General features: G+C 37.9%; 2 protein-coding genes across 4 annotated transcripts in view; both read left to right on the top strand.

Moving 5' to 3' along the window:
• Positions 1–46: 46 nt before the first annotated feature.
• Positions 47–7,155, top strand: bbs12 (Bardet-Biedl syndrome 12). 2 transcript variants are annotated; one of them, XM_084719791.1, is made up of 2 exons: positions 47–121; positions 3,301–7,155. In XM_084719791.1, exon 2 carries the CDS (start codon positions 3,313–3,315, stop codon positions 5,254–5,256), a length of 1,944 nt encoding a protein of 647 aa, XP_084575917.1. In that variant the 5' UTR covers positions 47–121; positions 3,301–3,312; the 3' UTR covers positions 5,257–7,155. The 2 variants fall into 2 exon arrangements, with proteins under 2 accessions (XP_084575917.1, XP_084575918.1); XM_084719792.1 differs by having other exon boundaries at positions 57–103.
• The window catches only part of fgf2 (fibroblast growth factor 2), a 29,514-nt gene continuing 12,112 nt past the window's right edge, over positions 84–17,485 (top strand). Inside the window, exons 1-4 of one of the 2 annotated variants that reach the window (XM_084719795.1) lie at positions 84–121; positions 3,301–3,379; positions 11,093–11,208; positions 13,557–14,848. In XM_084719795.1, the coding sequence (XP_084575921.1) occupies positions 14,671–14,848 (178 nt within the window). In that variant the 5' untranslated portion in view covers positions 84–121; positions 3,301–3,379; positions 11,093–11,208; positions 13,557–14,670. The remainder of the gene's footprint in view (positions 122–3,300; positions 3,380–11,092; positions 11,209–13,556; positions 14,849–17,485) is intronic. The other variant, XM_084719796.1, reaches the window with a different exon arrangement.

The following is a 17,485-nucleotide window of genomic DNA, read 5'->3' as shown; positions in this document are numbered from 1 at the left end:
GAGATAATTTCTTGTCTCCCAGCAACCAGGAAACACAACGCATGCGCAGTGCTTAATGGTCCAAGCCGGAGCAGCTGGTCAGAGGAAACAGATACCAAGAAATGTACGTTGTTAATTTAAGGTAACATTATGCTGTGTATGGGTAGATAAAGTGTTTTTTCGCCTAAGAATATTTTTGATTCACCCTGGCGTTTTTAGTTTGCTTAAGTTTCGTTTTGTACAGGCTGAATTTAGAAGTAATTTTCATAAGACATTAGTTAGCTTAGCTCCTGAGCTGCTGCTTGTGGAGTGTAGGCTACCTGCAAGTATGTATCTCTGAAGCGTGTAGGGACTAATGTCACTTGTTCGTTTTGATGTCGTGGTGTTTGTGTGTTGAACAGTGTTGATGTAATAACGGTTGTAGCGTGGTTGTATTTGTTGACCAATCTTGTCATCACTGGTCGAATAAGTACTCACATCCTTCAGTTAGGTTAAAGCAGTAAGCTAAAATAATGTTATTTAAAACTTGTAATGCAAAAGTTTAACTTGTGTGGCTCACTGGTCTGTATAGTATGTGACCCATGACCCAAAATGGTTATGAGAGCTCTGCATTAAGGTATTCATACTACAAACGTATGACATACATTATAAAACACTCTTACAAAGCCATTCTGCACAAAGTGCACTAAGCTGGCAATTCTTATGTACTTTCATTTAATATGTAACAGTCTGAATACAGGACATTCACTTGTAATTTAAAATACAACACCTCCAATTTTTCCCTGTTTAGTGATAAGAAGTATGAGTATATTCTGGAAATATTCTCAATAATTAAACCATAAATTTACAGAACAATTGATGAACAACTTGAGGTGTCTTAAGAAAATATGTGCAATTTCTTTTATAATCAGTAGTTTGCATTGTTTTTTCCCTTTGAACAAGGCAAAAGAGCACATCAGCTAAATCATATGGCAATGTAAGAGCTAAGAGACAGAATACATGGAACAGAAACAAATACTTGCAAAGATTAAGGAGTTAGACATTTCACTGGTAGATACTTATTAGAGGTTATTAAGGGTCACAGGTCAAGGTGATTCTTAGGGATTTAAGCTGATATATTATCATAGGCCTGTATGTTGTCAGAGTTTATTAATAAAGGAGATGTATTTAGCCATTTGTTTGGAAAGTAAGTGCAATAATGTCTCACTCTTTCACAGTTTGAACTAAAAATGCACAAAACTGTATTTTGGAACTGAATAGCAACATATTATTTTATTTTTATAATTCAGACAACTTGTCAAGGTTTAGAAATTCTTAACATTTTTCCTACATTTCCACACCTGCATAATAATGCTGATATCACCACACAGCACCAACTAAAATGGAAACTAATGATGAAGATTAAGTTATCCCCTGTTTTATAAACCATTGGAAAATCAGAAGTTTTGGCAGTGTCTCAGCAACAGGGTTCCACCAATATTGTTTTGAGATAGAAGTCTGATTCACATTATTTTGTATCAAAGCTACTGGTTGACAGTATTTTGCGCAATGTTCAGTATTCTAGTCTGGAATTAATGACAGCTCAGCAATTTTTTACACTTTGCAAAGTCATTCATTAAGCTAAATTTTGACCTGTTAGTGTGCCATTTCCTGCCCACAGGCCATGTTTGACACCCCTGCCTTAATGTGTAATCTGCTTTGAACTAAAAAACTGCAATTACTGTTGCGTCAATAAAGGATAGAGATGCACCATATTTTCTGTGTGCATTACATGCTTTGTGTCTAATTTCAGAATCTGTAGGGTAACTCATTACTCAGTGGTGGAAAGAGTACTGAAAATCTGTACTCAATTTCAAGTACTGTTACAGTACTAAAATATCACTTAATTACAAGTATAAGTACTGGTATTAGAAAAATACTTAAGTAAAAGTACAAACTACTTGTCTTAAAACCTACGCAGAATATAGTAACTTTGGTCCCGCAATTTCATGGTAAATACCTGGTAATTACTAAGTAATATATTTGAAATTTCTTAAAAAATTACCCCCAAGTTTCATGATTAATTATGTGATAATTAGCAAGTACCATTTTCATGTAGTGGGTGGTAATCACAGCATATTAAATCTGCAGTTATTATCAAAGAAAGTTCAAATATGTGACATAGTAATTACAACCCACTACTATGACACTTTTTAAGTGCTGCTGTTTAATACATTATCAATAGAAGACATTCTTTTGTCAAGTTTATCTCATTTCAAGTTTTAGTTTCCTTATTCATCAAATGGTTCTGCAAGACAAAACTATGTTGAATGAGGTACAAGTACTGCCATTTCTAGACTATAGATTAAATTTTCATTAGTTTTTTGTCCATATGTCTTGGTTTTTGTCGGCCTGTTTGCGATCAGATCACCTTATTGGCTACGAAAATGCAGAGCAAAGGTTTGGATGTTAATTCAACTTGTACTCATTACTCAAGCATGATTTTGAGAGTAAATAATAAATACTTAAGTACAAGTAAAATTACATACTTGATAATATACTCATCCAAGTACCCAAAAAAACTACTTGATTACAGTAATTTGACTATTTGTAATTAATTACTTCCACCCCTATTGTTACTATAGACATGAATATAGTGGAAGTAGAAGTATAAAATACCATAAAAAGTAAAAGACCTACAGGGCTCAACAATAAGGCTCGCCCGCTTGCCCAGGCAAGTTAAATGCCATGTTGGGCTAGTGAATCTGGTAACTCACCTGCCCAGCCAGGCAAGTTGTAAAAAAGAATTACATCATTGAACTATTTTGATTATTGATTAATTGTTTAAGTACTTTTTTCACGTACAATGGCAGAAAATGCCAGTTTTAAGCCTGTCACAGTTTGATTTCTTGCCTTTCATTCATATGTTAAGGTTTAGAGTGACAAAACGAGACATTTAAAGACATCACCTGGAACTTAGAAAAACTGGGATGGACATTTTACACTATTGTTTGACATTGCAGCCCTAGCTGAAACATGACAAATAACTTTAGTGTTTGTTGTTTGGTAACCGTTCATGCATAAAACAATTTAAAGACTAACAAACAAGTAAAGACTGACTGTGGGCAAGTAGATGTCTGACCCTCTTGCTCAGTCAGGAAAGTGAAAGAAAAAAAAATCATCAGCATTGAACCCTGGCCTAGAATTTAAACATACAGCACTTGAGATTTAATATAAACCATGTTAATGTAGTTTTACTGACTTAAAATATATTTTCTGTGCAGTTTTACTTGGTAAAAGGAGAGCAAATGTAAAACTTTTCTTTCTTTTTTTTAATTTCAGGCCCCTCAAGAAATGACGGGAAGCACAATCATAAACCATCGACGACATGTTGGACTGCAGAAGCTCTCAGCACTGGCAGGTATCACACATTCCTCTTTGGGCCCCAGTAAAAAGTACAAGTTTATCCAAGATGACTCGAGTGGGGAGTCGGCTCTTATGTGCTCATGTTTTCGCATCTTTGAGAACCTGGAGTTGACCTGTGCAGTGGGTCAGCTGGTTTACGAGACTATTCAAGCCCACCAGAAGGTCTATCACACAGGATCGGGATGCCTTCTGTTTCTCGCAGGAGCGTGGAGCCGCGCTGCTCTTGAGTGCCTTCAGAGAGGAATTTCAGTAGCACAAATCATCATGGCCATGTCTGAAGGAATGGATATATGCTTGGATGTTTGCAGGAAAAGCAGTGTCTCAGCTGAAGGTCTGGGCACGAAGCAATCAGAGAGCAGCGCTGCAACATCTCACCTGTCAACGAAACACATTGTGGAGGCTTCACAGGTGTCATGCAACCTGCAAGGGACAACAAAAGTTAGTCACAAGACTCTAAACACAAGTGGACAAAGGAAAATAAAGCTAAGTAGACATTTTTATGAGGCCAAGTCTGAAGATGTCTCCTCAGTACCGCAACCTTATGAGTCTAAACATCCTGACATTGCACACATTGCTGAGGGATTGAGTCACGGTTGTGTCAATGCAATGAATTTAGTAGTGGAAGCCTGCCGAATTCAGTCAAAAAATAATCCGCAAACCATCAGCTGTTCCACATTTGATGTCAGTAAAGTGGTGACTTGCGTGTTACCTGGTTTACCAGAGGAGCATGCATGTGTTTTACCAGGCTGCATTGTTCTCTTATCTGCTGAACAGGCTTCAGTCGCACATCACTTCAAAGAACAACACCTAAAGGTTGCTCTGATTAATGGGGATTTATCAGATGCCTATCGCCATCTTGGCTTCAAGAGGCCAACATGTATACAGCATGTGAGCGACCAGTCAGACTTGTCAGGTTCAAGCAAAGAAGAAGCGTGGATGGAAAAGGTTGTGACACTTCTGTTGAAGCTGGAAGTGAACCTGATTCTAGTCCGTGGGCTCGTTAGTGAGAAAGTAATTCTGCACTGTTGTAGACATCGTATACTTGTGGTGGAAAAGGTGAAGGCTTCAGTTTTGAAGGCGTTTGCTGATGCAACAGGAGCTGTTCCAGTGACCTACGCCACACAGCTGAGTACATGCTGTGTTGGCAATGGGGTGAAAGTTGTGATATGGAGGGACATCAGTGGCCATGATGGCAAGCCTTCAACAACTGTGAATATTTCCACTGGTGGGAACAGTGAGCTGGTCACAGTGATCCTCACAAGCTGTGTGCATGGAAAGCTGCAGGCCCTTGAAGACCAGTTCTGGGCATGTGCTTATCGTTTACACCACACGCTGACAGACAAAGCCCTCCTGCCTGGTGCCGGAGTGACGGAAATGCTTTGTGTTCATCACCTACAAAAACAAGTGGATCACCACGTCGACCATCACAGAGAGAGGAATGGGGACTCTGCCCATCACAGGAAAACAGGAACAGCAGCTAACACTTACAGAGGTGTCGTGTTGCATCTCATGGCAGATGGCTTCATAGATTACATATCCACTGTAATGGTTAACACTGGAAGGTTTTCAAAAGTCAGAGCCAGGACCACAGTGAGCCAACTGCTGCAGGGCTGTAATGGAAACACTGGCATCGCTGCAAACTTCTCACAGCTTTTCCTGGAAGATGAACAACAAGATGGTGCAATGTCCTCCCGCATGAAGCCTGGTGAAGCAGCAGCAGCACTGACGATCTATGACAATCTGAGTGTGAAGCAGGAAGCGTGGAGGAAGGCCTTAGATCTTGTTTTCCTTGTCTTACAGGCCGATGCAGAGGTCATCACAGGCACTGAGCAAAAAGCTGCTGGTGCACAGGAACATCTGATGCTTTTATGACGTTCATGCAGCATCACGGGGAACTTGACTGTTCACACCTTTCTGAATGTGTTCTTTTGTTTTTAATTTAAACTGCAAAAACATGTTTAAATATGTTACATTTTGTAACAAGGACAAAGTGATGATAATACAATGAAGTGTTTTTATATTCTTTATTTTGTTGTCATCAATAAATAGTCAAAAGAAAATTTATTTTTCTCTTCAGTATTTTTTATTACTGGATTTGTAGGTGCAAATACAGAATCTAAAATTAACACATTTCTCTATGTTTCATATTTTCAAATAAAGCAAAACAAAACAAGCAAACCCTCCCCCCACTCCATGACTTAGGAGTATGAGGAAAATAAAATAAAATTAGTATGTCATTTTTTCTGTTTACAGTAGGTTACAGATTGACATCAGTTAAGTCTCATGGGTATGACCATTGGCCAATAAAACAGAAAATAATAAAAAATAACTGGAAAACCATGTAGTGCTCTTATTAGAAGATAGCAGTTTTACATGTACAAACATATAAAGTCTCACCGGCCTGAGCATTAAACAATAACATTTATATAATACATGTAGAAAGAGGACAAACCAGCCCAAAACCATGGACATATAATGGAGTAATGACAACTATGGCATACTATGAGTGAAATTAGTGCACATCTTTCAACACCATCAAGCCCCTATTCTAAATTCAGATCAGACGGGTTCGCCAGAACGCAAATGCTGCCATTTTGAGTAAAAATATTCTTGCGACCCCCTCAACATATATTTAATTTTTCTCAGCTTAAATATGCCGTTCTATCCTTTAACCACCCAGAGTGTGATGGTGATGAAGGTGATTTTCAGAATCCTTCAGCAGCCAAAAGAGCTATGAATGCAATAACATCCGTTTGTTTTGTATTCAAGACTGAGAACAAATAATTCAGTACTTCAAAGATGGCATTATGTGGATTGGCTCTGTAATGATCCTTAAAGCATTGGCACCAACATAACACCAACATATGGGTCAGATCTGCAGGTGAGTGACAGTAACAATCTAAGCCTGGGTAGATCTCAGCTAGCCTGGATGTAGTGTAATGGATTTTGTGTAAAACCTTTAATTGAATGAGTGCTACACTGGCACATGATGAAGAGGAGCTGACAGGCTTTAATGCTCCCTCCCTGTAGTCATCTGTTAGCTCAATATCTCGTTCTTTCTGTCAATATGATTTGATTTTCGGAGCTGAAAGATTTTCTAAGCTGAAGCTGACCTTTCTGAGCAGGGAAGTTAGAGTTTAACACATTTTTTCCAAATGAGTTGTAGTGGAAGAGAAGGAAATGAGAATTTTAGTAATGCATAAAATTACGTATTTGAAAAAACCTATTGAAACAAGGTAAATTGCCTTTAAAGGACAATTTTTAATTTAAAAAAAATCTTTTTAGTGAAGCAATACTTCCTACTTGCTGCCACTTGGGGGAGACAAATAATTATACACTGACACTGACTGACTCCTTCATCCAAGCAGATGCAGAGTCTCAGAAATGTTCTCGTTTCAAACGTTTCCACTGAATGAAATTAACATGCAAAACAAAGAACCAAGAAAGGAGCAAATTACCACATTTGAGGTAGAGCTACAACCATTAGTCAATGGAAATTACCTTACTTGCCAACTGTTTAGATTTATTACACCTTTTGAGTCATTTTTCAAGCAGAAATGTCAAGGATTCACTGGTCTCAGCTTCTTAAATGTGAGGATTTCCTCCATTTCTTTGTCATAATGACAGTAAATGAAAAATCTGTGGGTTTTTGACTGTTTGTTAGACACAAGGAGCAATTTGAGTATGTCACTTTAGGCTCTGGGATATTTTGCTGAACATTTTTCACACTTTTTTTTACATTTAGACTAAAGTAGGGGTTAATGTTTTTTTTTTTTAAAATATCTAATTGCAATTACTTTGACTGATTAATGATGTGTGATGATAATTTTTACATCATTATTCTCATTTTCATTGCAGAACATATTCAAATGATTATGATGTGATTTTTGCAGGGATCTGTACCAAACAAGGATGTTTTCTAAAGTCTGTAGAATATGATTATGTATGTTGTATGCCAGGACATGCCAGTATGACAATGTTGGATTTAAAAAGGCATTTTGTGCCTCCTGTGATATGAAAATTGTAGTATTGTATAATAAAATTAATCATTGTTGCAGCTCCATGCTTTTTTTAAGTGATATTTATGTGATTGCTCCTTTATCCTTTGTCATCCGGACCTCCAGGTATTGTAAAGCTGTGACAGAGGATCCTAAAAAATATACATGAACGCTGTCAGTAGTAGTTCTTTGTTTTTATTTTATTTTACTTGCTGTGTACTATTCTCATAGGAAATACTCTAAAATTCAGTTTATTTTTACTATTAACCAAGCCTGACTTCGCTCACACTGCTTGTACGTGGCCTTGTACACACCTTGCCTTCGTGCTCAGCTCAGCCAGGGAAAACAAATCGTACATGTCCAAAACCACAATTAAATTTCCCTCTCCCTCTGGTGCAGGGGAGGAATTTGGTTATGCCAGTATGTTTTTTTGTCTTGGTACACTTCCGCTACGATATTTGCCTTTGCATCATTAGTCTCCAGTCTGGTCAGCGCCGCTTATATTGACTGGACACCGCTTCCCTGCCAACTGCTGCGGTTTCATGACCTGTCCTGTCATAATGGGAATGGTTAAAGGAGAAGGAACGCCTCCAGACAGAGTAAATGTTTTTGGTTAAGTCTCATTAAGCCATGTCCTCTTTAAGAAGTGAACTAAAGGTTATTTTAGTTGTTTGAATTGTAGAAACATTTTGTTTGCCACCTACGTATCATTGAAAGGTCACAGCCGACAAACTCTGACCCTTGCACTCCTTAACATTAACTGTTGGGTGCTTAAAGTTGGTTCATGCAGGAATTTAGGTTTATTTTGAATATATATATGTTTACAGTCTGAAAAGCTGAAATGCCTACTACTTGGAAAAATCAAAAACTATCCGAAAACAATGATGGCTCACATACAAGTTAAACACACTCTTGGCTATCTTTAGACTTTTTCCTATTGTGCACATTGTATTTCAGAGGTGTCAGTTGCAGCGACGCGTGAGACCTTCCATTTCCTCTGAGATCAGAGAGAGAGAGAGAGAGAGAGAGTGAGCTTCTTGTCAGATTCTAAAAATAGTTCAGTGAAATAAAAACGGTACAAGGGCTTTACGCTGCAGCCATAACAACCTTGACTCAGGCATCACTCAGCAGTGGTGTGGCCAGGGTGGGGTATGACATAATAATAATCATAACAAACACAAAATTGAGTAGGAAATTGGAATGGCAAAATTGGTCAAACATCTAAGATTTCGAGTCCACATTTTCCTGCAGGGGTCTCAAACTGAAAATGACTTTGGGCCACTGATGGCATTGTCATCTCATAGGAAGGCCACTTTAACATTCAAGTACTACAAGACAGCACAATATATCTCACAATGTACTTTTTAATTGACTTTATGGACATATTTTTGTCACAACAAAAGGCGGATTGCATACATTTATTGGTTGGCTGTGCACTGGGCACAAACTGAGCAACTCTCCTGTCAGATCAGATTGGTTTAGAGCCACAACAGCTAATTGACTATGAAATTAATTGCCAACTATTTTGATAATCAATCATTTTGAGCCATATTTACATAAAAAAAAAAGTTAAAATTCTCTGATTTCAGCTTTTCAAATATGAATATTTTCTGATTTCTTGACTTTTCTCTGACAGTAAACTGAACATCTCTGACGTTTTATAGATCAAACAGTTAATCAATTAATCAAGAAAATAACCAAAAGATTAATCAGTTAAAATGAAAATAATCATAAGAGTTAGTTGGAGCATTAAAGTAATCATTAATACCCCTGATGAACATGTCAAGCTGAGCACTGCAGCTTTTGTGAACTGTAGAATTGTGTTTTATTTCAATTATATTGGAAGGGGTAGTTTCAATTTTATGAAACAGTCTTATAACAACTACTTGCAGGCCAGATTATATTATATTTTGGACATTGTGTTGTGTGCTGAAGGGAGAGGGAGTGGGGTCTGTAAATGGCCCCTGAGCCAGTAGTTTGAGACCCCTGTTTCTGTCCCATTCTTCATCTGCACAGAGAAAGCCTGGTACTGATGCATGCACATATAGATTACCATAAAAATGTGTGTGAGGGTTGGGCGAGATGATCCCACTGTATTTTGTAATAATCTTTTTCACAGCAGACATATTATTATAAAATAGTTGGGTTTAGACAGGTCTTACCAATCATACTTTTTAAGGTCCTGTTCCATTTAGTGTAGCAGAGCCTTTCCAGTGAGCCAACATGCACCTGACCTGAAAGGAACAGAACAGGGCCCCGTTTCCCAGAGCCTTCATAGTGCTACATGCGTCGTAAGTTGTATTTTAAGGTCTCGCTAAGGTTACGGGCTGTTTCCCAGAGTTGGGACAACCTTAAGGGAGACCTTAAAATACAACTTACGACGCACGTAGCGCTACAAAGGCTCTGGGAAGTGGGGCCCAGAACAGTATCATTGGTAGAAGCTGTTTACTCTATTATTTCTTGTTAAAATAGCTGCTGTGATAAATGTCTATTACTGACTGATACCCTCGGCTGTTCATGTAATTTTGGGACAGTGTCACCATTTTGAAAATAAGATCTCAATAAATAGCAAACTGACACTTTTTAAATTCTAAAATTTAAAGGAAAAAGCAACTGAAGACATTTTAAAGTTTTGCTTTACATGTGACACTGAAACCTGCTTGTACATAGAGGTATTTCTTTAAAATTATACTTAATAAATATCCAATATACACAGGTATTCACAAAATAGCAGTTGTGAGAGGTTTAAAAGCCATTTGTATTTGGAAAGGTGCTATTCTGATAGCAGTATGAGGCACAATAATTTATTTTTAGAAAGAAACCACTGGCAAACCATAAATCTTGTTCTGTTTTGCTCACAGTGGCACTTTGTATTCTGCTATTTTTGTCGAAGACCAGTATGAGAAAAAAATAAAGTAGAACTGATTATGACTACCATGTGTAGCCACATACAGTTTACTTTTATAGTGTGACTGCTGGTTTAATCATTCTAATTAGGCAGGTTTGACACACCACTTACAAACTAGTGTTCTTTTTTTATCATTCATACACGGTTGAGAATCAGTAGGACATAAATCAGATGGACAGATATTTGAATCTTTAATGTGTAGTTTTTCTCAGGTTCCAGTTGTTAAAAAATTTCAGAGGACCCCCCCCCCCACCAAAAAAAAAACAAAAAAAAAAAAAAAGAGAGAGAAAAAGAAAAATTTAGCTCCTTGGGTGCTTTTCAAAAGCAACATGTTATTGAATTACAAAATTACGAAAAACATATATTAATACGTGAATTTCAGTTTGGCCATTTGGCACTACCACTGCCTCAGCTGCCCACTAGATAGCGCTCTGCAGCCCATTGGTAGTTCAGAATGATTGGTATAAGTTGCCTTTTCTGACACTGATTTTGTATATTCATGTCTGCCAATTTAAAGGCAATGATCAGTGTTTATTAGGGCTAGGCAGTCAATAATTTATCAATATTATCATATCTTCATATGGCATAAATGTCGTCTTTTCCTGTTTTTGAAGGCTGCATTACAGAAAAATCTAATTCTGTTAATATTTTTGCAAGCACCAATAGTCATCCCTGTAATACTGTCACAATATCAATGAATATTGATATTGAGGTATTTGGTCAAAAGTACTGTGATATTATATTTTGTCCATATTGCCCAGCCCTAATGTTTATAATGATTTTGTGTGATCTTCTGTTTCAGATGCTGTTTGAGAATTCTTGATATTAGGAGCATTCGTACTGCTGCACTGGCAACACTTGAAGAATTGACTGTATACGGAGCTTACTAGACTCTTTGAAGTTAAGAAAACACAACAGGTAAGCAGTCCTTCCTTACTTACTTTGTCCTTGGTATTTGATCTTGTCATTAACTACAGCCTTGGAGAAAGCATTCAAGGATTCAAGGACCTTTACTATCATTATATAACACAAGTTCATATAAGTTGTAATTCTTTCATAATACACACAAAATACAACATATATACAGATAATTAATTAAATCCAGCATAGAATAGGGTGAAAATATATAACAAAATAAATAGATATATACATACATGTAGGTCTCAACACCCAGGAAATATTTCTGGAGTGATTTTTTGTAAAATTTGCATAAGGTCGAATGTAGACAGCAGCAACAAGAGGGTGCTGATAATATGGTGCACATCTTCACATTAAAAGTTTGACATCTGGGATACATTGTCCATCAACTTTAACTGTGTTTTAGCATGAAGCATCATTGATTTAAAAATACAGAGTCCTCCTCTCCTCACCCTGCTGGAGTCTTGTGTGTTGCATCCTGTCAGCTATGACTATGATCCAAGTCCCATTTCCCGAGCAGACATTATCCAAGAACAACCTTAAGTCACAGCTGCAGTGTGGTTTTAATCCACTCACTTCCACTCCTTTTGGGGTGGATGCATGGCAGTGTTTCCAACTGATTTACCTGCATGTTCAAAAGATGCCAAAACACAAATCTTCATTTTCCAATGACTACAAGATTATTTCTGTCATAGGGGATGCATGTTTCAGCGATGAAACCAGAAAATAACAGATTGAAAGAGAAAAGTAGCAAGGTTTGAAGGCATCTACATGCACAGCATACTGTATGAACATGAGAAAGAATCAGTTATGAATAAATTATACAGTTATTGAAAGTGAGAGTACCCAAGTCATCAGCATTTCCTTCAGAATTCACACTTATCAGGGTGAAAAGACATTGAAAGGCGAATTTAGAACAAGGGAAATCACTAAGGCCCAAGATACCAATTATAATATTCATGCATATTTGTGATGAATGTGATGGGTCAGTATCAGCCAAACCCCAACTGAGGCCTCGACAAACATTCACATGCTCTCTTGTTAGTCCTGTGGCTGTTTAGTCATTTTGGGCATTGACATCCTGGAAAAGGGGAATCGTCAGCATAGAATTTGGTGACAAGAAGTACTCCGCTAAAATTTTTGCATGTGAGCAAAATGTTCTAAAGAAGACAGAATTTTACTGTGAACACCTGAAGATTTGTTGTGTGATTGAAAATTTTACCAGTAGCATTGCATGATATGGTATTAAAAAAAAGTCACATTGTGATTATTTTGACTTAAATTGCAATTACGATATGCAATACAGCTAGTTAACATGGTGGTGATGTGATATTTGTTCAGGTCTGTACCAAGCATCTGGACAAGATTTTTAGGCCAAGGCATCTATGCAGCACTGCCTCATTATAATACAGTTTTCTCACATATTTTTCCTCTTTCAAAAAGTTTTGATCTGTTTCAGAAATTTGGATATTGCACTTGGGTTTACCTGATGAAGGTCTTGTCCTGAAACTTTGCAAATAAATATTATATTGGAAGTTAGACAGTATGTGGGAGTCCTATTGTAACTTTTTGGATATTGCCCTTGGCCATATTGCAGTTTTGATAATATTGCAATTAACTGCGCAGCCCTATTCAATACTTTAAGCCTTGCTGGGGACAGTGTCTCAGTGATCTCTTTTTTGGTACGATGCCCTCTAATTAGGAGAATTCTTGTATTTGCATTGTGCTGTACAGGTGTAAAATGGGACTAATGTATACTCTTCCTGTGTGATCAGAAGCAGAACTTTGCCCAAAAAGATGAAATGAGCAAACGCTCTCTCCATAAATACTGGATAAACTGTCCAGTCTTTTTGGAGAGGTCTCGATTGATACAGCAGGAAAGGATGTCCAAACCGTCTGAACCCTTCTTGTGGTTGAGCTCCTGTTTTGAATCTTACAACTGTTCAAGTCTCCAGCCTTAGTCACATGGGTTGGATGTCCCTGAACAATAAAAATAGTCATCCCTACAATATTGTCGCAATATCGATATCGAAGTGTTGTTTTGTCCATATTGCCGAGCCCTAATGTTTATGATGATTTTGTTTGAGTTTGTGTTCTGGATGCTCTTTCAGAATTCTCTCTAATAAGGAGAATCCTTATTCCTTATCCTTAAACTCCTTATTATTCTTTATACTTAAAATCCTCCTGCACAGGTGTAAATATGATTACAAGGAAGATTTTTCCCATTGGCAGACCCACTCTACATAAATAGTGGATAAACTAACCAGTATTTTTGGAGCGTTCTCAATGGAAAGGATGTCCAAACCATCTGAATTTGTCTCGTGGTTGAGTTCCTATTTTGACTGCAGGTCTTACAACTGTTCAAGTCTACGGCCTTAGTCACTCGGGTTGGATGTCAGAAGTTTCGCTGACCAGTTTCGGGGAGGTCACCAACATGACGTCAGCCGAGAGCACAGCTGACTTTCGACTGATCCAGCGCGAGTTTTAGATGTGGTTACCTTTACCCAGAAGCCCTGACCAGTGAGCGCCTTTTCTGACAAATGGATGGCCTTGCTGGTCCTAAGATCAAAAAAAAGAAACAAACCCTGCACGAATAAGTCTGATCGCTGATCCTCCACTGTGAGGAACTTGAAAGTAGCAATTAAAATCACTCATTCGTTATGTAGGCTCCTTCATCTGGCGGTCGGCTGGCAGTTCTACTTCACATTGTTGTGTTTTACCTATGAATAGCACTGAGTGATTCATTAAAAAGCTGCCTGCGCCGGCTTTCTTTTTTACGTCTCTCTTTACTTGCTCTCGAGCACACTGGATGAATGAAAGCACTGGTTCTGTTCATGTGCTCGCCACTGCTCTTGGCACTCTGAAGGGTCTCTGCGACACAGTCCAAGTTGCACGTCCCCCCCTTCTTGCCCTCCTCTCCTTTCTTGACTTCTGCTGGGTTGGCTGGTTCAATCCGTGAGCATTAGTGGGCGTGAGCATGTGTGTGTTGCTGCTTCCAGGGCGCATGCGAACTGAGGCCCAAAGGGAAAAGCCTTCCACACAGATCTAAGCCAGCTGCCCTGATTTAAACACTTCATTGCAAGAAGAGTGGAAGAGAAGGGGAACCCGCATGCATCCCCCTTACCAGTGTGCTCAAAGTACGCTGGGAAAGCAGCCGCCAGCTCTACAAACGACAGACGAGCAGCTACAGATGGTAGATTCAGACATTTGCTGTTAGGCAGAAGCATTTAGCAGTCCTTCTGCCTCACATTCTTAGGACTCAGAGGGCACTTGCTGCCCTGACGGGGGTGTTCAAGCAAACTGACCTCCGGGGTTAAGCAGAATCAGTTTGTGTGAAGCTCTGTGGAGGAGGGGAGGAGGGAACAGGCAACAGTTAGTGGGAGGTGGGAGGCCACAGTGGGGCTCCTGCACTGCTCAAGAAGGAGACGAAGCAGTCGCCAGGAAGCGGGGAAAGAGGAGGAGATGGCCACGGGAGAAATCACAACACTTCCCTCCACACCTGAAGACGGTGGCAGTGGCGGCTTTCCTCCCGGGAACTTCAAGGACCCCAAAAGGCTGTACTGTAAAAACGGAGGCTTCTTCTTGAGGATAAGGTCTGACGGAGGAGTGGATGGAATCCGGGAGAAGAACGACCCCCACAGTAAGTCCTTCCAGTCCCCTACTTCTTTGCTTTGCACAGCACACAAAGCTTCTTTATGTATTTTTTAATATGAAACAGGGAAGTTAGAGTGAAGCAAAAAAAAAAAAAAAAAAAAAATCATGGAGGAACGATGTGAATTTTCCAGCTTATGAGATTCATTCTCCACTTGTAAACACCAAAATGTGCGTAGGTCAACTTCTGGAAAGTATAATAACTCCAGTTCAAGAGGAGTACACCTCAAAGTTTCTTAATCAATGGGAACTTTGATGGAATATGCGTGATGTTTTGAGTAAATGTTGATCACCATGCTGAGTCACAGCCATTCACACTGCTCACTGTGTGGTTTACGTCACACAAGACAGCACAACATGGAGTTAAAAGCCAGAATAAGTGAATTTCTGAAGTTGAGGCTCCTGTTAGTGTTTGAGGTCAATGGACTTATCTCATTAAAATATATCTAAAAATGATACTATTACGACAAAATATTACTAAACATATTCTACCACATGTCAAGCAATATTTATATAGAACATTAGGGGAGTTTCAGGCTTTTATGGTGGCAACTATTAAAGTGGAAATATTACCATGCTTGTTTGGCCTGGACATCTGATACCCCTCTGTGCCCCTATATCACTGATTCCTTCTAAGTATGTTGCATCAGTAAGTGGGAGGGGAAGAGGGGGAACAAGAAAGTGGTGGTTTTCTAAGGAAAACACATTTGGGAATGTATTGCCCAAGATACAGTGTGACGTTTGAGGCAGGTGCCCCCAGACAAATGTCTGATATGGAACCAGTTCACAGAGAGAGGAGCTAATTTTAGAATAATTCAATTACATTCAGTTAGACATGTTGGTGAAAAAAACAGGGGCCTCATTACTTTAGTCTGAAATCCTATTTTATTTCAGTTTATTATAGAAACATGTTTCTGAACAGCATTCAGAATCAGAATCAAAAATATTTAATTGCTTTCCTGGAGAGAAATTGCTCATGTTACATATGCTCCCATTCAAGAATAGAAAATATATAAGCCTAGAGAAATGTAAAAAAGAAAAGGAAAGAAAATCAGTATATAAAAATATGTACACTTTAAGAATAGTATAACAGAACACAAGTACGTTAAAAAGAGATGGCTGTCTTGTTCTCTAATCTGTAGTAGCAAATTTGTGTCTTGTGTCTTGTATCTTGGAAAAAGATACAAGTAGAAAATAACAAATGTCAAGGATTATGTACACTTACAATATCTAACAGTGTAAATAAATAATACTGCTTTATGTGTTGTATAGTTGATTTGATGTTGATTTATTGCACAGAGAATTGCAGCTGAGTTATTTCACATTTTTGTCATGTCAAGTCAAATGTGTACCGTTAGATTATTGCTCAGAGAGAGAATTGCATTTCTGGAAAAAAAACATCCTATCTTATTTTAGGATAGGAATTTACATTACAGAAGTCTCCCAAATAAAGAATGTCTTAAGTTAGAATGGCATAGTCCTGTCCTAAATTCAAATTAATCAGCAAATATGGCAGCAGTCCTGTTGTTAGGTTTGTGTGGCAGTTACAATGAAGATGGTTAACAACATGAACACCAAAATATTATGATTGAAAGGCTACTTTAGCCGAATGATGATATTTTAAATTTCCTGAACCACTTATTAATGGGTTTATACCGATTGCCAAGTTGCCAACTGCCAAATTATTTTTGAATGCTGTAGATCTGATTCAAATCCTTATCCTGGGCTGATAATTGGGAAGAAAACTTACCCAAAACGTGGACATGATGAATGCCTGTGACTCATGGAAGCTAAAATTAAGTGCCTGTATTTTCTTGTTCATAATGTACAGCAAGCAGGTCATTATTGTGAAATAAACCCTGACAGGGTGATTATTTTGCCATAATAATCTGCTCACGATACATTATTCCACTTATTACATATCAGCATACCAAAACAAAGTCAATAGTTTGATACACAGTATTAATTTTAAGATGATTTTATGGATTTAAAAAGTATTGTATTGCTCATCCAGAGACTATGATCAGAACTGTGTCCATAGCAACAGTCTGCTGTTCATAGCAACGATCTGTTATACATAGCAGTGGTCTGGTATAGAGAAAGTATTTAACAAAGCCATGTAAATAAATGTAATAAAGCAAGCTAGCTAGCCAGTGACAAGTGAAGTGAGACAGCTGTTCTCAAGGATACAGACAGTTTCAAGTACATTCTAAACACAGGCGCAGGCATAAAAGGACAAGTGCCGATTGACAAATCAAGTCCGCATCTCTAGGATTTGACTCAGCCATGAGTTATGGAATTGACAGGATCTTTAAAACTTAAATGAGAAATATATAAGATAATTACTGTCAATTATGATAAAATGAACATTATATGTCATCAGAGACATGCTAAATAGGAATACTCACTTTTCTGACAACAACGCTACCGCTGCAGTGTCCTCCTCTGAAATTTCTGGGCCAGAATAACTATTTTAATTTCCCAGTTTCATGTCATTAGAGTTACTTCTATGTAATATAATATAATATAATATAATATAATATAATATAATATAATATAATATAATATAATATGTAATAATGATAATAATTACAATATAGTTATTTATATATAAGAGTAATTCTAT

Source organism: Lutjanus erythropterus, chromosome 5 (assembly GCF_056507025.1).
Source record: "Lutjanus erythropterus isolate fLutEry1 chromosome 5, fLutEry1.hap2, whole genome shotgun sequence".
Classification (NCBI taxonomy): Eukaryota; Metazoa; Chordata; class Actinopteri; order Lutjaniformes; family Lutjanidae; genus Lutjanus; species Lutjanus erythropterus.
Note: the sequence above shows the minus strand (reverse complement) of the source record. Positions and strands in the feature narration are given on the sequence as shown.